This window comes from Carlito syrichta, unplaced genomic scaffold (genome assembly GCF_000164805.1).
Source record: "Carlito syrichta isolate Samal-C Ts95f unplaced genomic scaffold, Tarsius_syrichta-2.0.1 Scaffold306911, whole genome shotgun sequence".
In the NCBI taxonomy this organism is placed as follows: Eukaryota; Metazoa; Chordata; class Mammalia; order Primates; family Tarsiidae; genus Carlito; species Carlito syrichta.
In genome coordinates this window covers 311,197-338,930 of record NW_007251007.1, presented here as the reverse complement: position 1 = coordinate 338,930, position 27,734 = coordinate 311,197, and the positions used below count along the sequence as shown (strand labels likewise).

The 27,734-nt window shown below is 34.0% G+C and overlaps 1 protein-coding gene across 1 annotated transcript in view; it reads left to right on the top strand.

Moving 5' to 3' along the window:
• The window catches only part of RFX3 (regulatory factor X3), a 309,272-nt gene that overhangs the window by 124,531 nt on the left and 157,007 nt on the right, over positions 1-27,734 (top strand). Inside the window, exon 2 of the mRNA XM_021715245.1 lies at positions 8,028-8,152. Coding sequence (XP_021570920.1) covers positions 8,028-8,152 — 125 coding nt within the window. The remainder of the gene's footprint in view (positions 1-8,027; positions 8,153-27,734) is intronic.

The window sequence follows — 27,734 nt, the reverse complement described above, 5'->3', positions numbered from 1 at the left end:
GGGCGACAGAGTGAGACTTGAACTCAAAAAAAAAAAAAAAAAAAAAGGTTTATTTTGCTTACATAGCCTTATTGTCTGCTGCTGTGGTCTATGCAGTGGGCTAGCAGATTGATGACAGGGAATCACTGGAGTGACACATGCCTGGACTTGAATCCTGGTTTTATCTATTATAGCTCTGTGACCCTGAGCAAATTATTTATTCCTCTAAATATTACTTTTCCTTTCCTGTAAAATATGAATGTCTACTTCATTGGCAAAATTAGGATTAAATGTATGCAAAGTACCTATCCCATGGTAAGTGCTCAGTATATGGTAGCTATTCTTATTTGCAATAATGAAGATGGTAATAGATTTACGATAAAATGCTCACTGCTCATTGTCTTTCAGTTCTAAGTGTTATTATCATTAAATTCTCCATCCACTAGGTTCTAGTCACTCTCAATATTAGATTGACCACAGGCGGAAACATTTAAAGCTTTTTCTCATAGATTTTAGTAAGAATAAGATCTTGCTATATATTATATTTGTCTGTTTTCAGAGCTTCTAACCATGAAGAAGTATAGGGTTATGATAGAGTTTTTTCTTTCAGCTTTTATCTAGGTGTCATCTTTTTTTTTTTTTTGAGTTGGAGTCTCACTCTGTCACCTAGTCTGGAATGCAGTGGCATGCTTACGGTTACCACATCCTCGACCTGCTGGACTCAGGCGATCCTTCCACATCAGCCTTCTAAGTAGCGAAACCCTAGGTGCATGCTACTGTACCTGGCTAATTTTTTGGATGCTCTTTTTGAATGGGTGTCATTTTTTTCCCTAAACTATATTTCATGTTGGTAAGCCTGATTTGCATGTTAATTTATGCATGTGAGTAAGAGAAAATGCTGGAATGGCACCAGTAGTTGACTGGACAACTCATTTGGATCTCATTTCCTCCAAATTACCTCTGTGCTTGATGACAGCTTCTCTTCATAACTGGAAATAAAGACAACAAAAATAATTCTTATATCATTTCAGCAGTTTGACTTCAGTTTTAGTGGTTTGCTTTATTTTAGTTTTTGGCAATTAGTCCTTTAAGGATAAACTGTTCCTGTAATTTAATTTGATTTTTCTTTTCTTAAAGAAATAGTTTTTCATAATCTGTTCTGAATTATGGGAAGAATTAGTTAAGAGAAAACCTTTGTTTGAGAAGTGAAAAAAGTTACCCAGGCAACCTGTATATGTTACCAGTGTGCTGATTAATCACCTCCAACATTAATCACTGTCATCAGTTATCACAGGAAGATGACTGCTGAACAGTCTACACTATTATCATTCCATCATTTTTCTGCAGATCAATTTAGTACAAAAGATTTATTGTACATAGTCTTGAGGATTACCATATCACACCTAAATAAAGAGGCAGAGCTTTTATAATATGGAAAATCATGGATTTTCTTTTTACTTTCCTCATTTACTTGATTTATTGGTTTGATAAAGCGCTGTGTTTGACAATGAATAAATTTTTCACAGAGGTGTGTTTTAAATAAAGAAGGCTTGGTATTTGACTACAGTTTATAGCTTAACCAGTTTCTTCCATTTGTACTGGTTGGGAAAGGAAAAAAAACTGAGTGAGTGTTTTATATTTGTACAAGAAATAATCAGCTCAATATATTTTTGTCAAAGTTTCAAAAAATTAAATTTAGCACATGATTATTTAAACATATATGTGACATATATACATATATACATTATAATTACTCTATCATTTTCATTATGTCTTCTTTAAAGTTTCCTTAATATCCTTTTTTTTTTTTTTTTTAAGTTGGAGTCTCACTGTCGCCCAGACTGGAGTGCATGGAGTGCAGTGGCCACTCCCGGCCACCGCAGCCTCGACCTGCTGGGCTCTGGCGATCCTTCCGCCTCAGTCTTCCAAGTAGCTGGAATTACAGGCATGCACTACCACGCCTGGCTGATTTTTTGTTTTATTGTAGAGATGAGGTCTTGCTGCCCAGGCGGGTCTCGAACCCGCAGGCTCAGGCAATCCACTCACCTCAGCCTCCCAAAGGTATGGGATTACAGGCTGAGCCACTGAGCCCGGCACTATCCTTTTTTTTAATAGTGAGAATAATATTAATATTTTATCTACTCCAGAATAGTCAGAAATGCATACATTTCATGCTAATTTTATTTTTATAAATGTAAAGTAAATATCAGCAATTTTTCCTCCACAAAGCATGGCTCATTTTAGTTGTCTCACTTATGATAAACAGAGATTTGAATTGCTGTGGATACTATGCTGCTGTTACTTTCTAACATTTAAGAATGTTGATGCTGATTCAGAGTATTAAAAAGTGTTAATACTGTAGAACCTCAATTACAATAATTTTGGGTCTTACTCCCATGTTAAACTTCTAGTTCTGTGTTTTAAAAATAGTAATTTTCAAGTATAAAACCTTTTATTTTTTCTGTAAATGGCATTTCTGTAATTTTATGTTGAACCAGGTTTCTAATGTTCTTGTAAATTAGTTATTCTTGAATATGGCCACATTTTAGATGTGATTTATTTTTACTCTACTCATTATATAACTGTCGTAATGATTTTGGTTAATATGGCTCATGGAGGAATTAGAACTAGCATCTTTTGTCTTTCCATACTAAAGAAAAAGGAAGGAAATTCTCTGTTGCACTTGAAAATTAAATTATAGATTTGGTTTCCTATATTAAAATCTGTAACATTCTTCAGTGTTAAAAACAATACAGTAAGTGTAGTGGAACCAAAGTTTGCAGAGTTTGTTTTTTAGAGAGAAAATTATTTCAGGAAAAAAGACCCCAATAAAAATTAGGTGGCTACTACCTATTTTGAAGCTAGTCCAGTTATATAGTTCTGTTTAATAAGTAATTGATTAGGTCAGACTATTAAACCATTTAATCTGGCATGTACATTGTGTGTGACAAAAGGAATCCAACTGTGAATTTGAGTGTATTAAATAATCTTCAGGAAGTTCCACAAAGAACATTTGAATGCCTTAAAACTTTCAATAATGCATGTTTGTTCCAAACACATTTGCTTTGCCTAGGTTTTGCCCATCAGGTTGAAGAAATGCTAATCTTGTTGCATTCAGCAGCTGGGTTTTTGCAATATTCTCTTCCTTCTCCTAGGGGTTAATTAGCCTTCTTTCAAAATGTGGCCTATTTAGCTGTAGATTCGCATGATTCAGCCAGAGCTGGCTGTTCAAAGCAGAACCGTTAACAGGCGGGTGTGTCCAACTGCTTAATTAGCCAGAATAAAAAGGTCCTTTGTCAAACAAGCATCTGTTGCTCATGACACACCTGACAGCCACATTAGGCAAGGATGACTAGACTGAAATTGTGCATGTCTCTCCTGTAAGAATATACAGCTCATTTACATATAGGCTGCATCATTGACAAACTGCAGGGGCTTATTTAGCTTATCAAAATGGATTAATGTGACTGCATTTGTGAATGATAAACAAATATCACTTGAAAGGAGTCTGTGAAGGAGCTAACCTAACCAAATTACTCCCAAACATAAACAGAACACCAGAAACCACCGCTGGATGGATAACACCTCACATCTACTTATAAACTATTATCCTGGGAGTAAACCAAAATCTAAAATGGAACACGTGAAGACACTGCTTTCATGTGACGACGATACTTACTTTGCAGAAATGTTGGAAAGCCTCCAGAATACTACAAATGTATTAGTGGGTTTAAATGATCTGTTTAGCAACATTTGATAGGAGGGTTATTCTCAAACATGCTTCAACATTCTAATTGATCTGCTGTTAAATCAGGCCTTTAGAATCAATGCATTAAAATGGTTCTGGAAAAATACTTACTTAATTGGGCTTTGTTATGGCCTCAGTTGAAAGCGAGGAAATACTTTCTAACTTTGGTGTCACAGGTAGAGGAATGTCTTTTTACCACTGCTGGAAGTGTATAGATCATATAGTATTGACTGAGATCCTCGAAGACTGCTGTTCTGATCAAGCGACTCTAGCTCTTCGTTTGGAAACCCTGTAATCGTGATATTGCAAAGCAATATATGCAGTGGTTCACATCATAAACTTTAGAATCAGACAGTCCTAGGTTGAATTGAGGCTTTCCTCTTACTAGCTGTGTGGCTTTTGTCAAGTTATTTCATCCATTTGTGCCTCACTTTCCTCATTTGTTAAGTGGGGATAATAACACCTCATCATGAGTTTCTTCTGAGTATTAAACTAGAAAACGTATTTAAAGCACTTAGCATAGTGCCTAGCACCAGGAAATGACTTATTAAATGAGAGGCCCCATTATGATTATAACCTTCTGAGCCAATCTCTGGAAGGGATGTGACTGAGACCCTATTAAGTTATGAGGCAAGGCAAAGAGAGCCTCTTTATCCAACTGAGGAAAATATAGAAATCAGAGGAGAATGAAGTTATGTCTGTGAAGGAAAAATGGAGACAAAACTGTCAAGCTAAATTTTTATCAGTTGGCATGACCCTAAAATTCACGAGCCAAGTAGATTGGGCCAATGAGCAGTAATTTGGGAATTAACAGAAGATAATATGGAACTTGGTAGATACTTGGTCTGCTACTTGGTTGTCAAGGCTTGGGCTTTAATGTAACAGTTTTGATGTGATGTGCTGATAGAGCCAGAGACTGGATTGAATGTTCTTCATGACTGTTTAGCTTTAAGTTTTATATGCCATTGTTTTCTATCTGTCTTATTTCCCCAATTCTTTTGTATAACGATTCCTCCTATTATGTAGTTTTTTTTCTCCCCTCATGCTAAAAATTCACCAGTTTGCTTTTCTCTACTCTCTCTACTTCTCTCTGTGCAGTGTCGATTATGAAACTCAGAACTTCCAACTTGGTCTAGCAGGTTAGTGCTCCGGCTTTAGTGTGATGCCCAAACCCTCCTTTCTTATGTCCTAGCTGTATGGCCTTGGGTAAGTGACTTAACATCTCTGGGCCTCAGTTGACTTATCTGTAAAATGAGGAAAATCACAGTTTCAATCATCTAGTTACACATTTCTATCAGTAAAATGGTTTAAGCTTGGGTATTACTCTTTGTCTAATAAATATATCAATTTAAATGCCATCAATATTGGTTTAAACTCATAAAACAATTTTCCAACTCAGTATGTATTTGTAGGAATAAGGTTTCTGATTACCTTCACCGGAGTCACAGACTCAAATGTCTGTAGAGGACAGGCAATTGAATGAGTTTAGCCTTTGAAATCATTTGCTTATAAAACACAATATGGACTCACCTTTTTTTGAATTTTGAGATTTTTCAAGAAAATCTGGAAATTTGTTTTTTAATGCAAAGTTACCTGATTTTTAAATGTTGGCAATTAAGAATTTTGTAATCTTTCTGAACCAAACAAAACCTGTCTGTGGAGTTTCTTATAGCCCATAGGAAGCCAGTTTCCAAATCTATGCCTTTTATCTCCTTATATGCTCTCCCAGAAAGTTAATTGGGTGTTATTAATAATTATTTTTTATTCTTAATTTTAATCTTTTTGATCAAGACGGGGTCTCGCTATGTTGCCAAGGCTAGTCTCAAGCTCTTGGCCTCAAGCAATCCTCTTGCCTCAGCCTCCCAAAGTGCTGGAATTACACGTGTGAGCTACTGTACATGGCTGAGAATTATTTTTAAAGTAGGTTTAAGTTTTAAAGATAACTTTATTTACATTCTTGCATGTGCTTGGTTTAAAACAGTAAATATCAAAGTATGGATCTGTGATACAACATATGTTCACATGAATTAGCCTTGGTAAATTTCCCAGCCAGCTCTGGGGAAAATATGAGAAAAATTTAATGTGAGTGACTTCCCTGTAAGAAACTCATTTACTCTTGATTGAGCAACTTAAAGGCAAAGCTATAACTGGCAACCCTTTCTCTCTTATCTGGATACTAAACTGACAAGGACTACCAGCCATCTTGGAGTTGGCAAGAGAGGCTGAAAAAAAACCTCACTGAAGATGATATCTGATATCTGGTTCATTCCTCATTCCTTGCAGAGGAGAATTGCCTCATTCTTACTTACTTCCTCTGCCTTAGCACAAAGGACCCTGGCTTTTGCTTTCATTTTTAGGAGGGTGTTTCCCCTCTACTCCATGATTGAAGAAAGAGGAAGAGGCATAGATTGGCTTCTTATTATGTGTATTCTCCCCAAATTTTGAGAACCATTGGTCATCCAGTAATCTTAGACAAATTTCACGTAGTGAATTCGGTCATTCTCCAAAATTTTGGGGCATGTTTGGACTTAATGTAGTCCAAAAATATGTGTGTGTGTGCGTGTGTGTGTGTGTAGATCAATATTATATTTAAATAAATGAGCTACCATTTGTGAGATTTCACATAATAATCAGATTTTCAACTTCTTTTGGAAAATGGAAAGAACTAGTATCTTCAGATTGGCCTTCCCATATATTCATGCTATCCTGGGGCTGAGCATTAGCTAATCTATATAAATGGAGTGCTGTATTAGTCACAGTCTTCACCATTTTCCTTTTATTTTGTAAACCCCTAGCCACCTTCACTATGTACATGAGGTTCAGGTTGTTACATGAATTAGTTTATTTATGAATTAACATGGAAAGCATTCAGAAAAGTTTATAGTGTATGTTAAACAATCAGTGCTATCTTTTACTGCTGTACCTGTTGTATGTACTAAGGTTTGTTGTGCGACTTTAGGGTTTCACTATCAAAAAAAATAAGAAAATACCCAATTACTTAAAGAGATGCAAGTATCAAAGCCTAGAAAGACAATTAAGCACCAATTCAAAGTGAAAAGGCCCAGTCCCATGCCCACTTCTGTCACCTTGAGCAAGTCTCTTAATCTAATATATAAAGTAAGAAGAGTAGATTTGATGTCTTCAGAGGGCCATTTCTAAAATTGAATGAGAGGGTAGAAGATTTGGGGGGAAGAATTAGAAGAGGTCATGCTGTGTGACAAAAGATGCTAAGAGGGACTAATTTTCTCCTTGAAAGAATTGGATACTCTTTCAGAATTTTCTTAGGGAAAATTAATGTTCACCATATTCTTCACAGATTTAAACTATGAAGCAGTTTTCTTCTTAGGCTATCAATTATATAATGTTTGTCCCTAGGAAAGAATATTAGACATCCAGGCACTACTCAATAGCAAAGAAATTCATATTTATTTAATTGAATGTATCAGTAGCAAAAGGGAGTGTCAAGGCCAGGAAACCTGAGAAAGCATACTTGTTAAAATAAACACTACAAAACTTAATCCTTGTCAAGCAGGTCAGGCACAAAAGAGCTGAAAAATGTTGCATGTCTAATTGTGAATGAGAAAGTTAAATTTTATGTATTTGTCTATAAATCTTATTTACATAACATTGGTCCTTTCCATCTTTCAAAAAATGAAATATTGATTTTTGGTTATCTTTGTGTAAGACTATAATTGAATTTTGATTTTAGTACCATGTCATACCATAGGCAAAGAAAATTAGTAAACTTGGTTCTGTGGCTAAGTTTAAAGTATATCATTTGTTTTTTGGATATGTATTATTTTTTTCTAGATCACAAAACTAAGTTTTAAAGTTAGAAGAGACCTTAGAAATGATTTATTTTAAACTGTACCCTAGAGACATCCTGACAGAAGATAGAAATAAAGTAGAGTTCATGACATTTCTATACAGTTAGGTTTTCTGTTCCTCGTATTGAGTATCTTGATATAATAATTTATAAAGGAATTGAAATAATTTATAACATGTGTTCTAAGGAAGGTCGCTTTCAATGAAATTTAATCTTTATAGCCTTAGGATAAGAGGTACTAATAGGGTTTTTTTTTTTTTGTAAAAGAATGTGAATTAGTGGTTTTTTGTATTTATTTAAAAAGTGGTCAGAATGATTATAAACATGCATGGACTGTTATGGCAGTATGTTGGGATAAGAGGTATTATGAGAGTTTAAAGTTGGTCTCAGTATAGGGTATTAAGAACAAATGTAATAATAATAATCATTTAGGGAGAACATTTTAAACTTTATTTCTATTTCGATATATTTCAGAGACCATCATGCAGACATCAGAGACCGGGTCGGACACAGGTTCGACAGTGACTTTACAAACATCTGTGGCTAGTCAAGCAGCAGTGCCTACACAGGTGGTGCAGCAAGTACCAGTACAACAACAGGTAAGGAGCTGCTGTTCTGTGATCATGTTGTCACTTTTGATATTGTCCAGTATATCTGTATCTAAGGATTATTTAGACTTTGTAACCTCATTGGGTGCTGAGATAGACATAGTTCGGTTCTCAGGTTAATGTTTCTTGAGCGTTTCCTGGGTACACTAGGTTCTTTTTGGTGCTGGGCTGTAGGGATACAAAGATTAATACTCAAGCTATAATCCTTGTTCTGAAAGCGTCTCTCTTGACTTCTTAAGAGAGTTATTTTTTTCTGACTTGACCACCCAAGAAGATTTTCTTGTCCTCTTCTCTTGTTCCCACAGTTTATTATAACTTCCTATTTCCTTCATATTGAAATGTCAGCAATATCTATTTTTTATTTTATTGTCTCCCTTAATAAAGGATAGGGTTCAGGTACCTTAATGGCAGGGATTTTGCTTTTGTGGTGTTTTAGAAAGTGCCTTGGCATTAGGTGGCTGATAAATGCTGTTTAATGAAAATAAAATAATCTTAAAGGTCTGGAAATCTGAGGTATTCCATTTAGGAAGTTGGGAATGAATTCGTCATCAGATATTTACTACAGGTCTTATTCATACTCAGGGCAGTTGGTTTGTTTTAGAAAGATACTGAGAAAATAATGCTGTTCATGCATGTGGATTATGAACACATTAGTCTGTCATTTCTTACAAAGAGTGATAAGAACATAAATGAGAAATATCATATGTCATAGCATTATTTTGTGACTCAATATGTGCCTGTAATTTCTTAGTATCAAGGAGAATCTTTAGCAAATGTTGTCTCTACAGTATAAATAAGTGGTTAGAGAAAGGGATATCTTTTTTATAAATGATAGAGGTACTCAAGGTTATATTCTTTTCAGGCTTTGTAATTGGGTTGGTCTGGGGGAGTGTTGGAATCACAGAGACGTCTTTGACTCATAGGGTAAGCAAAGGTACCTGAAGTAATTGTTTTTTTTTTTTTTTAACTTACAAAAAAATCTTAGCGTTCTCCTTTCCTGTCTCTACCATACATACACACAACATCTTTCCCATCCCTCATGCTCCCATTATTGTAATTTTGCTCTATAAAAAACAGTTTTATATGTTTCTTTATTTTTTCTTTTTTACCATTAAAAATGAACCTCCCAAAGTGGTATTTTAAATGGCTATGATAGGCTGGGTGTGGTGAATCACACCTGTAATCCCAGCACTTTGGGAGGTGGAGGCAAGAGGATTACTTGAGCCCAGGGGTTCAAGACCAGTCTGGGCAACTTGGCAAGACCTCATCCCTACAATAAATCAGAAAAATTAGCTGGACATGGTAGCCTGTGCCTGTAGTTCCAGCTACTTGGAAGGCTGAGGTGGAAGGATCACCTGAGCCCAGCCGTTTGAGGCTGCGGTGGCCAGGAGCGGGCCACAGCACTCCAGCCAGGACTGACACACACACACACACACACAAAGGCTCTGGTATTATTGATGTCATCACCAGTGTCAAGACTCTGACCATTATTGAACAAAATGTTGCTTATGTCACGTCATCCAAAGAGGAGGTAAAGAAAATTGGATTGTTGTTAGTTTTAAAGATAACTCAATAATCTGTTAATGTTAAGTAAGTGTTGGACAGTTACACACACTCTAGTTTTCATCTCATTTATGGAGGAAGAATGGTCTTGAGAGGACCTATCTGTAACAAGCGTGGGTGGAGATAGTGTTCCTATCTCCAGAAAGTGCCTCTTGAGACATTAATAAGTCTTTAGTTCAGATCTGGGCCCTCTATCCTAGACTCTGTCTTTCTTCCTCCTTCCCTTTATCTTTTAATTGAATTTATGTATTATCAGAGGTTTGGTTTATTCTAGGATTTTTTTTTTTTTTTTGAGTTTGAGTTTCACTCTGCCACACAGACCGGAGTGTAGTGGCATGTTCATGGCTACCGCAGCCTCTACCTGCTGGGCTCAGGTGATCCTTCTGCCTTAGCCTTCCAAGTAGCTGGACCCATAGGCACACACCATGACACTCAGCTAATTTTTTAGTTTACTGTTGAGACTGGGTCTCACCAAATTGATCAGGCTGGTCTCAAACCCCTGGGATCAGGTGATCCTCTTGCCTCTGCCTCCCAAAGTATAGATGCGGAATTATAGACGTGAGCCATGATGTTGGCCTAGGTCTTAATGGTGTATATAATACTGTAAAGAATCAAATAATTTTGCAATGTTTATTATTTAAAACAACAACAACAATAAATCCTTAACCTCCCCTTTTCTCCTATAAACATCTCCTCAGAGACAGTTACATTTATCTCTTTTAATCTGTTATTTTGATATTTGCCTCCATACATATAAAAATAGCATATTTATTGTGCTGCTTTTTAATTTTTTTGGAATAGTCATAGGATGCCCCTTATTTGGTCCCTAACACACACACACACACACACACACACACACACACACACACACACCCTTTCCTATTCCTCATGTTTCTAATATATTAGATTGAACCAAATGCAGTTTTTTTAATGTACAAAAACAATAATTTTACATGTTTCAACCTAGAAGTAATATTTTAGAATTAGCAGATCAATATTCAGGGCTTACACTACCATGATATATAAATACTACTTATATTTAGTGTTGAAGTGAATGATGATTACCTTCTTTTCCTGTAAAACTCATTTACTTTTCCTGGATTTAGTGATTATATTTCTTCTAGTTTGCAGGATTGCTATGGACAAGTCAGACACCATTTTGATTTCCAATCCTTTGTATGTGGCTTATGTGATTTTTCTCTTAAAATTTATAGAATGTTTAATTTCCGGTATCAAAAAATTTCATGATGATATGCCTTGATGAGGGCCATTTTAAAACTTTGTGTGGAACCTTGGTGGGCCTTTTCAGTCTAGGTATTCATGTTTTCAGTTCTGGGAAACATTCTTCAATTTTTTCATTTATGATTACCTCTCTCTGTTTTCTCCTTTTTTTCAGTCTCTGGATTTTTTTTGTTCTACTTTCAATTGTTTCTTTCAACCTATCACTTTTAATTTCTACTACCATATTTATTATTTTCAAGTACTTTAAAAAATACCTTGTATTTTTTTTTTAACTTCATGTTTTACTGAATTGTATTTCTGTTCTACTTTCAATTTCATCTTTCAGTCTATTCATTACTTTTAATTTCTGCTATCATATTTTTTGTTTTCAAGCACTTAAAAAAATTTCCTGTGTGTTCCCTTTTATAACATCATGTTTTATTTCATGGTTTTATTTTTTTCTCTGAAGATTTTAATTTCTTTTTAAGTTGTTGAAATTTCCTTCTCTTTACATAATCTGTTTCTTTCAAGGTACTCCATTCTCTCTTTTTTCTTTTTAAATAAGTTTCTTTCATGTTAAAAGCTTTTCTCAGATGTCTGATAATCTTTGGGTGTTTATTCATATTTAAAAATGTGGGTATTAGAAGCTGATTTGAATGCATGAGTGAGTCTTGTTGACTTCAAAATAGGGTCATCTGACTGACTAGGCTTTTTAATTAAGAACTCTGTGATGTTCAGTATCTTTGTTTTTCCTCTTTGGCTGGTCATATTTTAAAAGAAGACTTGTCCAACTTCCTGCCCGGTTGGTGAATGCTTGACTGCCTGGGAGCTGAGTGAGGGAAGATAGATGGTTTTTATTGCAATCATTATTTTACTTACTCTTTTTTCATTTGATATCACTCATGCTTAGTCTTCACAAGAACAAAGATTAAACCAAAGAAAAAACTTCCAGACTTTTAAAGTAAGTTAGGGAAGGCCAGTCACCTTACTGCATGGGGTTGTGGAGGGAGTCTGATTCCTTCGTAAGTAGAATCACTTTTTATATGAGATACATATATTAAAAACAAAGAATTAGATTGCTGCCAGAAGTGGAAAATCAGTACCATCAGATATAAATAGAAGATTACACCCACACACACTTTTCTCTTGACCTCATAAAAAATAATTCCATGTACACCTGGGCCACACTTTGAAAAACATTATACTATGCCATATGGTTCACTCCAGCAGGCATATTTTTTCAGTTCCTCAAGTTAGCTCTTTCTTCTGGGACATTCCAAGCAGGTGATACCTTACATTCCCTTAACGCCAAGCAAAGAAGGTGAGAACTATCATTTTCTTTTTGTCAACAAAGTGTTTTATTTCACATAGGTTGTTAGTGTGATATTTGCCTGGAGTCTTTTGTCATATTGTCTTTCTAGGCTCATTTGGAAAGATTTTTTTTCTCCTTTGTCATTTTTTTTCTTTTCACTAGAATAGTACCATGTTTGAAGCTCCCCAGTGTATTCAAATGGTGTCCCTGTGGATATAAATTTTCTATAACTGATAAGATTAGTGCTATAGTAATTTCTTAATGCTCTGACATGCCTGTAATGTTTGAATTGTTAATGTGCTGCTGTTATCTTGGGTTTGCAAACTGTAATAAAATGCCTTTAAAAGCTTCTAGCTTTTGTTACTGACCCATGATGGATATTGAAATTCATGGTATTGATGTCAAAGGTAGTTTCTTCTATTGATTCAGCTTTTCATTGTAACCTTACTCTTTTCAACTTGACATAAAGGAAAAGCTTATAGCTAATTTAAAAAAAAATGTTGAGACATGTAATATATATATCGGAAAACCAGAACATTTCGTGATACCAATATCATATACTTCTGTTTCTTCGAAGCTATAAGGGTTTCAATTTCACTCTGTAATAAGTTGCATAAAGATGTTGATTCCAAAATTGTTTCTGTGGTATTTTGTTTAGTCTATATGACTTTAAGTATCAATTTGTCACCTTTCCTTAAACAGTGTGGTTCAGGAATGGGAAATTCTGGACAAAAAATAGTAAGGTCTTACTATATACAAGTTGAATATTCCTTATCCGAAATGCTTCGGTCCAGGAGTGTTTCAGTTTTTTGTCTTTTTTCAGATTTTAGAAGCTTTGCATATACATCCATCTTGGGGATGGAACCCAAGGCTAAACACAAAAATCACTTATGCTTTATAAACACATAGTCCAAAAGTAATGCTATACAATATTTTTAACAATTGTGTACAATTATTGTCATATGACATCAGCTGCAGAATTTTCCACTTGGGGTGTCATACTGATGCTCAAAAAGTTTTGAATTTTGGAGCATTTGGTGTTTGGATTTTTGATAACTGATTTTTGGATTAGAGTGCTTAACCTGTAATACTGTATCAAATTTACTATCTTATGTAAGTTTTAATTATTTCATAAAACATCATAGAGTCTAAGCTTCCAAATAAAAAGATTGCTACCCAATTCAATAAAATCTGTAAAAATATCCAAGTTAGAAACTAAAATTTGTATTAGTACTTGTCCTATCATCCTTATAAAAAAAGCTTTTTGGACTGATTTGTCTCTATAGAATATAACTAGAAATGGAAGGCTCTCCCTCCCCATCCTTCATCCTTGAATGACTTGTTTCTTGTAGGTTATTAAGTTTTTCATTTTATGCCTAAACCTAGAAACTCTTCTAACCTCTGCTTGACCCAGAATTGAGTTAAAAATCCATAAGGAGAGGGAAAAAAGGAGAATGTCTTCCTACTATTCCATAGCCAGCCAGATTAGGTTTCTTTCAAGGTAGACCCTTAACAGAAGTCAGAACTTTTATTTCTTGTTTTAATCTTGGGCTTCAAATATTCCACAAATACTTTGAGGATAATTCCTAAACCATCTTGAACCAATGCTACAAGATTTTTTTCTCCCTTTCAAGTTTCCCAGTTTTAATGCCTTTGCAACTATAGTTCTCCCTCTCTCTACTATCCCTGTCTTTCTTACCTTTTTCTTGGAGAAGAACACAAATCTTTTTCTCTCAAAATGAGTAAGTGCGTTGTCTCTATATTGCTTCTTCTAAACGTGACATCTCATGTACAGTGGAACCCTGGGATTAAGGGACTTCTATTGAATTCAGAGAAAGTATTTTTGTTTTTCCCCAAAGAAATTCTCAACTTTGCTAAATTCTTTTTATTACCAAAGATTGTAATATTTACCTTTTCCTGCCCAGGGGCTCAGAGAGTTTGTTTCTGGTGGGTTTTTAGTATGTCACTGGGACATTTGAAACCTCTTCTTATGTGTTAAAAACTCATTTTAAGACTATATTCAGGAAAGAACTTTTGTTTTTACTTAAATCAGCTAGGTAGGCAGGGAGACTTTGTTCATAATTTGAGTTATCAAAGTGAGTAGAATAGCTACTTGACTATATTGTTTCTTTTATATCAGTCTATCACATTTTTAGCATTTCCACATAAATTATGATTTATACTGCAAAGTAAGCATATTATCCCTGTGGTCAAAAAGAGAAATGACATTTTCTCTAGGGAAGAGAACTAACCAGGCTGTCATTTATAATGGGTTGCAGGAGAAGGGCAATCTTCAAGCAGGTTGAGTTTTAAATGAATCCTCTCCAGTAGATCTATTTATTATGGGAATCTGTAAAATGATGCCTTAACCTTTAGGAAATAGGTTTAGAAATTTAAGTTAAATATGGATACTCCTCAGATCCTCATGTTTCTTAGACCACAGTTTCTACAGTGAGTCGTTTCCTTCCTCATTTTTGTTAGCCATAACTCTAAGAGTAGTGTATCATCACAACCAGAAAGAAATCCTGATAATTAGCAGTATACTCATGAGAAAGTTATTTTGGTGAAAGTAATCAATAGTTATTTTTTAAAAAATGATTTCCTATAGTATGTTAAATCCATAACAGAGTGTTTTATTGGGTCAAATTTTGATCAATAGTATCTTAAAATGAGTTTCCTTGATATTTTGGAGAGCTATGCCTGAGATATTACACTCTATCATTCTTGTCCTTATTTTTCCTTTCTGTTCAGGTTAAGAGGTTTGCTTTATGTGAATCCTAGCTTTGATGGACGTGAATAGAATTCTTTTCATTTGAGACCATTATCTCATATAATCAGCCGAAACAAAGACATTTTTCTCTGGTTTGCTCTTATTTGGGACTTTATTCTCATTGGCTTGGTTCCCTGAGGAGGGACAGTGTTCTCATAATTAAGACTGTGGCAGACCTCCTAAAAGATGGAGTTGCATTTTATAATGAATCCAAGTTGAATGCCTTTTTGAAAAAAAAAAACACACAAAAAAATCCAAAATACAATGATTTTAGCTCTTGAAGATAATATTTATTTTTATAACCAGAGCTGCTAAATTTTAGTATCTAATATAAAGAAGTAAAGGTGAGCCGGGCTCGGTAGCTCAGCCTGTAATCCCGTGCCTTTGGGAGGCTGAGGTGAGTGGATTGTCTGAGCCCGCGGGTTCGAGACCCGCCTGGGCAGCGAGACCTCATCTCTACAATAAATTAAAAAATCAGCTGGGCGTGGTAGCGCATGCCTGTAATTCCGGCTACTCGGAAGGCTGAGGCAGAAGGATCGCCGGAGCCCAGCAAGTCAAGGCTGCGGTGGCCAGGAGCGATCACTGCACTCCAGTCTGGGCGACAGAGTGAGATTCCAAAAACAGAAGTAAAGGTGTTTTGAAGGACCATGCCAATTTACAATTGAAATAAATCTTGCTGTGCCAATACAATATTAAGGCCCTTTATTGATCATCTCTACCAAATATTTATACAAAAAAGCTATTTAAATAGCTGACTAGTATTGTTCTTTTATTTTCTCTTGAGTAATTTTAATATTTTCTCATCTGGAGTTACATCATTGTGATCAGTTCTGAATATTATATTCTAAAGAAATGTGCCAGGCAATATGTTAAATGCTGAGGTTTCAAAGGAATTTTAATGTGCTACTTGATGGTAGGAAGCCAGCTTTAGAAGGAAACAGAAGCTTTTATGGAATTGGTTACAGAGTACTTCAGAACAAAGATGGAGATTGCCCTTGGGGGCAAGGATCAGTATTGTCTTCACCAAAGATGTGACCCTTGAGCAGCAAGCTGAAGGAAAGGGGGAGTTCGCAAGAAAAACAAACTAAAAAAGGATATCTCTGGTAGGCAAAAGCATGGAAGAGTTCAAGGGAAATAAGATGTTCTATATGGGGAAGGGGAACCTAGGAAATGAACTATATGGAATAATGTTGCACAAGAACCTCTTTGCAGAAAGTTGAGTCAGATGGCCCATTTATGGTGCCATGTGTTCCCTCTCTAGGATTCTCATTCTCTCTTGTTCAGCTGACTTCTTTAGGTATTCCCCCTACTGCCAGTTTTCTTGATAGAGACATCTGTACTTGTCTACTACATTTCCATTTTATCTGTTCCTTTCATAATCTTAAGAAATTTGGGTGGTACTCATACCACCTGAAGCTATACACTTTGGACAAGCCAAATCCAACATTATTCTCGAGTATCTTTCTAGATTTTTCTTTTATACCAGATACTATTAACTGTTATCTCTCTCTCCTATGACTCCTGAGCTTTCTCTTTTATTTCTTTGATGACTGCTTCAAGGGAAGCAGATTTTGTGACTTTATAGTTGAGAGTGGGCTTTATAGTTGGAAGGCACAAATTCAAATGATGCTTTAACTCTTTCTACTTATATGATTCTGGGGAAGCTATTAAATTTTCTGAGACTCAGTTACCTTATATTTAAAGTAGTGGTAATATCTGGCTCACATGCAGCTAAAGTGTTAAATAATATATTTATTAAATAATTTAGGATAGTAGCTAGTTATAAACCTTTAAAATTTATTATTTTTACTATTTTTATTTTCATTATTATCATTCATAGTAGTAATAGCAGTAGTGTTCTTTGAACTTTTAGAGGTTTTTTGGCTAGCTTTTTAAGAACATTTGGCCTTTGGCCATCTCTCTTTGTTCTCACTTTTAATTAAGTACCTTATCCTCTGTAACTATTTTAGTCCTAAAACCAATGCTGTTTTCATTTTCTTAACTAAGTAAGAACTTGTGTTCCAGAACTGGAAAATTCTTTGCTTTGGAGGTTGGATAATAGTGGTTATGAAGACTTCAGGGAGGAAATGGCTTTTTATTGTAATCATCAGTAATAAATAAGGTAAAAAAATATTTTTCTTCAAAAAAAAATCTCTGTCCCCCAGGCTGGAGTACAGTGGCATGCTCACAGCCACCACTGCCTTGACCTGCTGAGCTCAGGTGATCCTTCCACTTCAGCCTTCCAAGTAGCTGGAACCACAGGCGAGTACCACCACACCCACCTAATTTTTTAATTTATTGTAGAGACGAGGTCTTCCCAATTTGCCCTGACTGGTCTTGAGCCCCTGGGATCAGGTAATCCTCTCGCCTCCGCCTCTCAAAGTGCTGGGATTACAGGTGGGAGCTACCACGTCTGGCTTCTTTCTTTGTATTGAACTGGATTGTAAATCAGGAAAGCTCAGTCTCTAGATCAGAACCAACATTGACTTTATCTGATCTGCAGGGGTGGTGTTGGTATCTTCTACTCTGGATGGACAGCCAGTGTAGTCACCATAGTGACTAGAAAAAGGTGCCAGAAAATTTCTCAATAAAGATCAGAAATACCTCCAAGTATTTTACCCAGCTTATGAAACATAATAATTTTGGATTAAGTGTGGCATTGTGACAGGATATAAAACTTTGGGAAATGAAGGTGGAAATAATATATTAATATCTTAGGTAATCTGATTGGAATTTGACCTACTAGTTAGAAGAGGGCTAAACTATTTCCTTAGTGTAACTCCCAAAGGATGTCCCAGAGTTGAATTGCAGGAAATTTTCTCCCTCAACAAATCACTTACTTTGTAAAACTATAGATTGACTTATTTTAGTTGATTCTATACTTTTGTTCTTAGAAACATATACTTTGTTTCCTATTAGTATCTAATTTGCCTATCAATTTTAACATCAGTTTTTTTTTTCTGGGAAAGTTAAATTTGTCCTATAAAATTTTTAATATGAGAATAAGTAGAAAATAGAAAACTGTAGGATAACTGACACTTCTGTATACATATACAACAATTTGGAACATAACATATACATAATATATACATATACAACAATTGGAACATAATTCAAACAGAACACCTACCCTCTTACCAAAGCAAATCAGAAAAATTCTTTATCTGTGCTATAAATATACCTCTAGTCTAGTCTAAAGGTGAGCCTTTTTGCCATCAAGTGTGTTAAAGAAAGATAAACTTTAAGTCTAACTCAAAATTGGTATTTGTAGTGTGAACTGGTCAGGGAAGTTTTCTCAGAGGAAGTTACAGTTTAAGCTAAGATTTGAAGAATAACAATGAGGGAGTGAAAAGAAGTGGTCTTTGAAGGAAGTGAGTATATGATCTGGCACTAGAGAGAAACTGGTAAGTTTGTAGAGTTGAAACAGAGTCTGTATGGCTGGGGGGGGAGCATAGGAAGCATGAATAGTAACAGAAGAAGTGATCAGGAATCTTGGCATCTTGAGCTTATGAATTGCATTTCAGTCTGCAGTATAAGCTATTTAAGTTTTCAATAATAGCTGTCATTTTAAAGCTGTCTACCATTCTACTTCTGCCAGAAGTCCAGTTGAAACAATGGATCCTAATAATAGAAGCTATCATCTACTGAGCATCTATTATGTGCCATTCCCTGTTCTTAATATATACTCACTATTTCTAAAACTTAAAACAGCCCTGAAAGGTAGGGGATCGTATCCCTCTTCTATGGATGAGGAAACTGGGGCTAAAGGAATTTAAAGCTTGCTTTGGATAATAGTTATTTGGCCTTGACAGCCTGTGCTTATATTTGAAAAGTATATTCTAAGGCAGTAATTACAAATGAATGTGTCAGGAGCAGGGTGTATTTGTATTATCTGTTTAGCAAACGTTGCTCATGTTCAAAGTCTTTTTCATGGAACCAGTAAATACTGGGCAAGTAGTATAAGTACTTAATAGGTATTGAAGGAATAATATTGAAAAATACAAAAGCAGATGTTCTTGCTGAATCCCATTGTGAATATGGAGGAAAAAGACTTGGACATTGCCCACTTAGCTTCCTCTTATCCCTGTTAACAGCTCCTGACATGACTTTGTGGAACCTTTAGGGATTTATGGAACACGATTTGAGAATCATCTCCTCCTTGGATTCTTTTTTAGTCAGATGAATTGCTCATCAAAACTTTTCAAGCTTTATACCTGTATTAAGGCAGAAGGTTAATTTCATAAACTTTTCTATCCACAAAAAATAATCATTTTGCTGTTTCTTTTATCCAGGGCTGATATGAGAAATAGACACATATGTTATGCGTTTTGTTTTCCTTAAAACCTTGTGTTGAAAGTGTTACGGCTCTTTTAGAACTAGTTTAGCAGATTTTCTGGTTACCAGGTCTCCTACCCCCTCTTCCCCCACCTCCTCCAAAACAACAGCAACAACAACAACAACAATGTGTTGACATCAAAGTTGTTTCTGAAAACTCTGTTGGTTCATTTTCCTTACAGCCTTTATGAAGGGGTAGACTTCAAATTTAGAGCAAATCAGAACTTCCCTCTTTGACCTGGCTGCCTAGTGGCTCAGTGAAATTTTAAGTCTAATTGTTTAACTAGTATACATTCCTTCAGCCATGATTTTTTTTTTTTAGGCAAGAGTCATACCAAGGTAATCTGACTTCAGGACCTGAGGTCTTAACTCTACAATAGAGATAAAGCAGTCAGACAAATTATAAAGAGATAAACTGTTAAGTGGGGTAAGCCCACTGTGATAGCAGTACTAAACATGGTGGTCTCATGGCAAAGAACATAATATATTTTATGTCAAGAAGGATTAATATTAGCTCTATCAATCACAGTACATTATTGATAAATCCCACAAACAAAACTAGGAAAACAAACACCATTTGGGGTATAAAAAACTATTTGGGCAAAATAACTAGCAAGTTAAAAAAAAAAAAATGAACCATGAACTTCTTATGCCCTATATCAACTTAGACCCTAATTATGAATGTCAATAAACATAGATCCTTTAAAAAAAAGAGGGAACAATGATAAAGACAATGTAGTAAAGTGTTACCATGATGGTAATCTGAGGACAGGATACCTGGAAATATGTTGTATAATTCTTACCACATTTCTAGAAGTCTTTAATTATATTAAACGAAAAACATTTAAAAATAAACAACCTTACCAATCTGAAGTAAATTTGTTAAGTGGTAATATAAGCCATGAATATTGTATTCAAAAACATTTATATTTATCTAGTGTTTTATCTTTAAATAAGTAAAAACTAAAAGTTTGTCTTATACATATTCTAAGCAACAAGAGTTTCTCACAAAAGTATCCCAATGTAAACCACTTTTTTGTCAACTTGGTAAATCAGTATTTTAAAAAAAAAGAAAGAAAAGTGTAGAGGAAAACACATTTTGAGGTTTTGTCCAATTCAATCTACCTTTCCTATCTACTCTTGTCTTGATAGTTACTATCAAGGAAATAAATATTCCTGAGTAACACATAAAACAGATAATCGGTAAAGAATTAGTGGTATTTTAAAGGATTTAAAAAAATACAGATGTTTTGAAGGAATTGGTGGTACAGTTGGGCTAATTTAAAAATCCAAAATGCAAACTCAGGAAAAAAACACAGACGTATTAAAAATTAGTATCAGATTCTAAGCTAAAAAATGACAGCTAGTTGGTGTCTTTGATTTTTTGTTTTAATTAGTAGTGTTATATATTCCAATATTCTGAAGGCTCAGACAACAATTTTTATCCTCAAACTCAGAATACCAGGTTAATCAAATCAATTGATCAGCATTCCTTATGAAAGGCACATTCATATTATAATTGACATATTAATTATTGGATGGGGGAGGAGGTGGAATACAGATTTTTAAATAAGCACAAAATTATAATTTTTTATCTTAAAATATTATCTTTGTTTCTGAAAGGTGTAATTTTGGCGAGTGATTTTATTTTATTTTATTTTTTTAATGATGCGAGGCTTTTGTTTTCCCATCTGCAAAATGGAGGAGATGGAAAAGGTAATCTTTTTTTTTTTAATTAATATTTTTTATTATGATTTTGTGGGGTACAGTTAAGGGTTAGGTGTACAATTATGTTTCATTCAGGCACCCTGTTGATAAGAGGTGTTTCCCCATCCCCAGACAGATATTTGCTACTGTTAATCCCATCCTCCTCCCCCCCCATAGTTTCCCAGTACCGTCAGTCATTTTCTTATAGTATTACATTGGATGTTCAAGGTTCATTATATGAGTGGGAACATGTGATACTCGGATCTTTGTTTCTGTGAGAGGTCACTCAGTATTATAGACTCTAGTTCCATCCAGGTTGCTGCGAAATTCATGATTTTGTTCTTTTTTATGGCTGTGTAGTATTCCATCGTGTATATGTACCACATTTTTTTAATCCAGTCCTCTTTTGATGGGCAGCATGGTTGTTTCCAGGTTCTTGCTATTGTGAACAACTTGGCGAGTGATTTTAAAAGTGAGCTTCAAAACTGGAAATAATAATAATATACATAACTTTTTACTGCTAGTTTGCCAGTTGGTCAAACTGTTGCTCATAATTCTGCATATATAACTAAAGGCATGCTTTTCATGATTTTTTTCTATGTCTTCCTTTATTATTTTGTGTTTCCAGGTTACCAAGTATTGTTAGCTTTGGATCCTGTTAAATCTGTGCTTTTTTATTAATAGTGATTTCAGATTTTTAAAAATAGTAGGATTAAAGAAAAGAAATTATATAATAGAATATTATATATATAAAATGATAATACTTCAACTATAAGAAAGCAAGTTTATTCTTAAATAAAAATGTTTATTAATGTAATTAGGTTTGAAGAGGCATTGTTCCATTTGTGAATCCCAAATTAACTTTGTATGTTATCACTAGCAGAATTAAATGATAATATAGACTAATATGAATTTTTTTGTAGACAAATCCATAGAATCTGTATATTGAATGAAATAGCAATATTATTTCTGATGTTTTTGGAAAGTGATACTAAATAAATTAATTTTACTTTGGATAAACTTAAGCTTTAGTTCCCAGAAATAATACTTCTTTTCTGATTTTTTTCTTTTAAGAGCTAATAAGATTATTGGTTACAGTTCTGTTTATGATCCTTAATAACATAATTATTCTTTGAAAAGTATTTTTACTAATAATTTAGGAATTTTTTTGTCTTTTTGTTTTGTGCTTATTTTTAACTCTTTCTCTTGATCTTAAGATTCACTAAAGTGATGGTTGCCTATGAGTTCATTGATTTAGTATACAGTTATAATATTTAAAACTCATGATTACTCCTAATTTTTCCAAGCAATGTTATAAATTCATTTCACAAAAATTGAGTGTTTCTTTAGCTAATTATTTTAATTAGATATTAAAAACTAACCCAACAAAGCAAAAGAGCAGTAGAGAAGTTGAGGAACTTTATTGTGGAAAAAATATGATCTAGAGAAGCTAGTGTAATAAACAAGATCTATATTCTTTACATTTAAAGCTGAATATAAAAATGCTCAGTATAAAAATAGCATTACTGACAATGCTAGTTAATTAAATGTTCTTATATAGTTGTCTGAAATCTCAGTAGACAATTTATTTTACATGTGAAAAATGTTTTTTAATGTTTGAGTTTATATTTCTACCTTTGTTTTGGTTGATAATACTTTAATTTACTATTAAATAATGTGATTTTTATTCTGTCTCCTATGAAACATTAGTAATATTACCCTAAACTATTAGAGATATGAACTTAAGGGATAATGACTTGAATTTGACCTAAGGAGATGCAAGTGAGTTGGAATGTCAGGTCTGTTACATATAAGCTATGTGACATTGGGCAAATCACTTCAGCCTCCCAGAGCTTCACTTATTTGTTTATTTATTTCTTTTTCTTTCCTTCCTTTTTGAGACTAATTTTAAGAACAGCATTCATTGCTTTAATAAAAATATACATTGTCTTAACATTTCTGTATTCTAATTTTTTTCCTCATTTTTTATTTTAAAGACGTAGGGTACAGTTCAGAGTTAGGTACATAAGTGGTCAGTGTACAAGTAAAGTTTGGGTACCCTTATTGATATTATGTGTTCCCCCCACCCCTGGCAGTGTCCCACTGCTACCAATCTCTTTCTTATACTATTATAAATGTTTATGCTGCCTCCACACCAGCTCTACCAGAGACGCTGAAGAAGGTATTAAGCACAGAAGAAATAAAAAAAAGAACAAAGAGCTTTACTTTTTATATCTTTATTATGAGAGCTCATTCGACAAACACTGGTTGAGCATCTGTTATGTGCCATGAATAACTTTGATATTAGGTCAAAGAGACTGGCAGGTAAACAGAAGATGGCACAGAACATGGTAATGTCTGAAGTATCCATATGAAGATGAGGGAGCAAAGAGGAAGAATAGATCATATAACTTAGAGGTGAGTCAGTTTGATGAGAGGGGACAATTGTAGGAAATTTTCTAGAGGAGATAATACCATGAAGAAGTACCACCCAGTCTTAGTTTTCTTATCTTTGAAATAGAACTAGTTTACCTTTGATATAAAGATTAAATAAGAAAATGTTCATAATGGTGCTTTGTAAACTGCAAAGCATTTTACAAGATAGAAGGACAAATTATTAATTTGTGTGCCAGACACTTCACTTGGAACTGGAGATAGGAAAAATGGTTGCAAAGAGCTGTGTTTCTCAAAGTGTAGTATATGGATCCATTCTCAGGTACCCTGAGTGTGTGTTTGTTTAGATAAGCTTTATAATGAAATTACAAATAGAATCAGTTTATTTGAATGACCATACTATAAGTGAGACTACCACTTCATTTTAGTGTGTTTCATATGTGCTGATGATCTCCTTGGTGCCATGTTGAAGTATTTTAATTGACTTTGACTGATGAGGAAGAGTAGAATCAACCTTAATATGAAAATGATTAAAGCTAAATTATATCACAGATTCGTTGTAACTGTCTTTGTATTATTATTAACAACTATCATTGTTTAGACCTCAGTGTATGTTTGTGCAGGTTTTAATAATATTTTATTGAACACTAGAGGTCAGCAATCATGATCCTAGGGAAGCCTGCTTGATTGCCCTAACTAGATAAAGACTCCCTGTCCTGCATTCACCTAGATCCATGTACCTTTATCTCACAAATAGTTTCATTTTTATGATTTTAATTGTTTTACGCAATTTTGTCTCTCCCCAAGACTATATTGTAAATTGATGATGCAGGGACAATGTCTCCCTTTTCTCCCACTGTAGTCTAAGCTAGTATACCCTGTATATACATCTGGCACATAATAGGTGTTCAATAAATGTTGAATTAATGAGTGAACTAGGTAATGATTGAATTACCTTCTAAGTCAATAGTGATTGAAAACACTTTTACATATTTAGTGTTAAATATATACATGAACACACACACTTAATTTTTAAATACTATAGTTTCTAAATTGTTTAAGTGGACACTATTTGATGTATCCAAATAAGAGCATCTATACTGCAGGTTTGTACAAGAAGATTTATTAAAATATGGGAGAGAAATTTAGAATTTCTATATACTTTTTAAAAATATGAAATATAGCTAAGATAGAGAAAATTATACAAATCATATAAATGAAACATCCTGAGGGAGAAGGGGTTGATGGTGGCCCTTCCTTGTTTGTTGTATTTTCTGTTTCTAGCAAGGTGGATTAATGAATTATATTGCCTAATTTTAATTATACTAACTTCATAATTTTGAAAAGTAGCTTAAGTTTTCCACATATAGTGTGCAGATTACAGATAGCAGTAATATTGCAAGCAGAAGCAAATAAGAAGAGAGCAGAATGAGTACCTTTCCAATTTCTTGGCAGTTATGTAACAAATTAAAGACACTAAATAGGAAGTTGGCTCTAAAAGTTCCATATACTAATAAGATTTTTAACACATGAATTTATGTCCACTATCTTCAGTGATGGACCTCTCACTAACTATATTCTGTACCATGAAATTAGATAATGAAGTTGCCTCAATTAATAGGATATTTAAATCTTAGATCTTTAGCTCTTTATTTTATAATCCCTATTTTTTATGTTTTGTAAATTGTATACTTCTATTAATACAATAGAATATGTATATGCTTCATAAGTAATTTTTTTTTAACTAAGAAGGGACAGTGACCAAAAAGCTTGGAAACTACTGAACTAAAAAATTGCTTACCATGCTGTAACTTTTCAGGAAGAAGGTGTAATTTACATACAAGAAAACTCATCTATTTAAGTGTACAGTTTTATGAGTTTTGACAATTATATATACCTGTATAAACACCATCTTTATAAAAATATGGAACATTTTCATTACCCCAAAGTTTTCTCTTGCCTCTGTGATCTGAATACCTCCCCTTCCCCTCCCAGTTCTAGGAACATACTTATCTGCTTTCTGTCATTTAGACTGCTTTGTCTTTTCCAGAATTTCAAATACTATTTTTGTGTCTGACTTCTTTCACTCACTATAATGTTTTGGGGATTTGTCCATGTTATTGTGTATATCAGTAGTCTATTTCTTTTTATTGATGTATAATGCTATTCCATTATACTAGTATATATTATAGTTTATTTATTCACTCACCTATTGTTGAACATTTGGATTGTCTCTAATTCTGAACACTCATATTTTAATTGTTTGGACATAGGTTTTTATTTCTCATGGGTGAATGCCTAGGAGTGGATTTGTTGGGTCATATGGTATTTGTTTAACTTTATTATAAACTACCAAACTGTTTTCCAAAGTGATTATACTATTTTATATTCCCACCAACTGTGTATGAGTGTTTTAGTTGCTTGACATCTTTGCCAAACTTAGTATTGCCAATTTTTAAAATTTTATTTTACCTAGGGGCATGCATTATATAGTGGTATGTCACTGTGGTTTGAATTTGCGTTTCTCTGACTAATAATAATGAGCATGTTCTTATGTGCTTATTAGCCAGCCATATATTTTAATATCTTTGCCTTCTGAGAGCTTATGATTCTTTTATTTCTAGTTTTATTTAAACCACTAAGTACCTAATTTGTGTCTAATTAAGTCAATTCTACAATATACTTAGATGAGTGCAAATAATCTTTTAAAAATTTAAAACCAAGGAGATTAAGAACAAAGAAAATTAAATGATGAAAAAGTAATACAAGTGAGGTTACATGTTTTCAGTAAGAAATAAAATACTAAAATAAAGTGAGATTTATTTAATTTTAGAAATCTTAATTGGCTTATATTGAGAAACTTACAAATTTGTGAATAGATGTATGCTAATTCAAATCAGTTTAATAAACACAGTGGCTGCATTGTGCCAGGGGCGGAGCCAGACAAGACAAATCAGCTACAGCATGGGTAGGTCCTGCTCACTGGGACTCAGAATCAAGGTGAAGTGGCAGACGTGTGAAGGCTTATCCTGACACTCGTTTGACTATGAGGATGCCATAAGGCACACTCTCATCATTCTGACTGGGAGTTAATAGCCTTCAAAGTGGTTACAGCTTTGGAGAGAGATTAGTAGCAGTCTTAAATCTGCAGAACTTTCTGTTTGCCATAAGATTTTCAACATTTAGTTAATACTTTAGTGAAACTGTAGAGAATATTATTAAATATTAGTCACTGAAGCTCATTCCTTAGATCATAGAGATTAATGGTTATAATACTCATATTGCAAATACTATGGATATTATATATGGGATAAATAACTTTTTTGTTCTAATTTTGCTCATGAATTTTGTGTCATGACAATGATAAATTACATAATTGTTATTAATGCTAATTTGAAGACTGTGGGGCTGCAAGAGATCTTACCTGTTATTTAGTTCAGTGGTGTTTTTAACCTATATTTTTGAAAATTGTAAAATACATATAACATAAAATTTACCATCTTATTTATTTTTAAATGTACAGCTCAGTAGTGTTAAGTACATTCACATTGCTGTGTACTCAGTCTCCAGGACCCTTTCCATCTTGCAAATCTGAACTCTATATACATTATAGCTACCCATTTCTCCTGATGACCACCGTTGTACTTTTTATTTCTCTTCATTTGACTACTTTAGTTACCCATATGAGTGGAATCATATAGTATTTGTCCTTTTGTGATAGGTTTATTTCCCTTTGCATAATGTCTTCAAAGTACAAGGTATAGCATGTATCAGAATTGCTTTCCATTTTAATGCTGAATAATGTTCCATTGAATGGATATATACCATATTTTGTTTAATCATTCATCTTCTTATTTATACTTGGTTTGCTCACACCTTTTAGCTATTGTGAGTAATGATGCTATGAACAAGGTGTAATGTTTTTCAGATCCTGCTTTCAATTCCTTTGGGTCTTTACCCAGAAGTGGAATTGCTGGATCATATGATAGTTCAATTTTTAATTTTTTAAGGAACTTGCATAATGCTTTTCATAACAGTTGCACCATTTTGCATATCTACCAATAGTGTATAAGGGTTTCAATTTCTCCACATCATTGCCAACACTTGTTTTCACTTTTTTTAATAGTAACCATCCTAATAGGTGTAAGGTGGTAGTTACCTGTATTTTTTGAAATCAGTTTTCCTTTTTCTTTTTTTCCCTCCTAGTCTTTCTCCTTCTCTTCCCTCTCTACACTTTGTTATCTGTTTTTTTTTTTTGTTGTTTTTTTTTT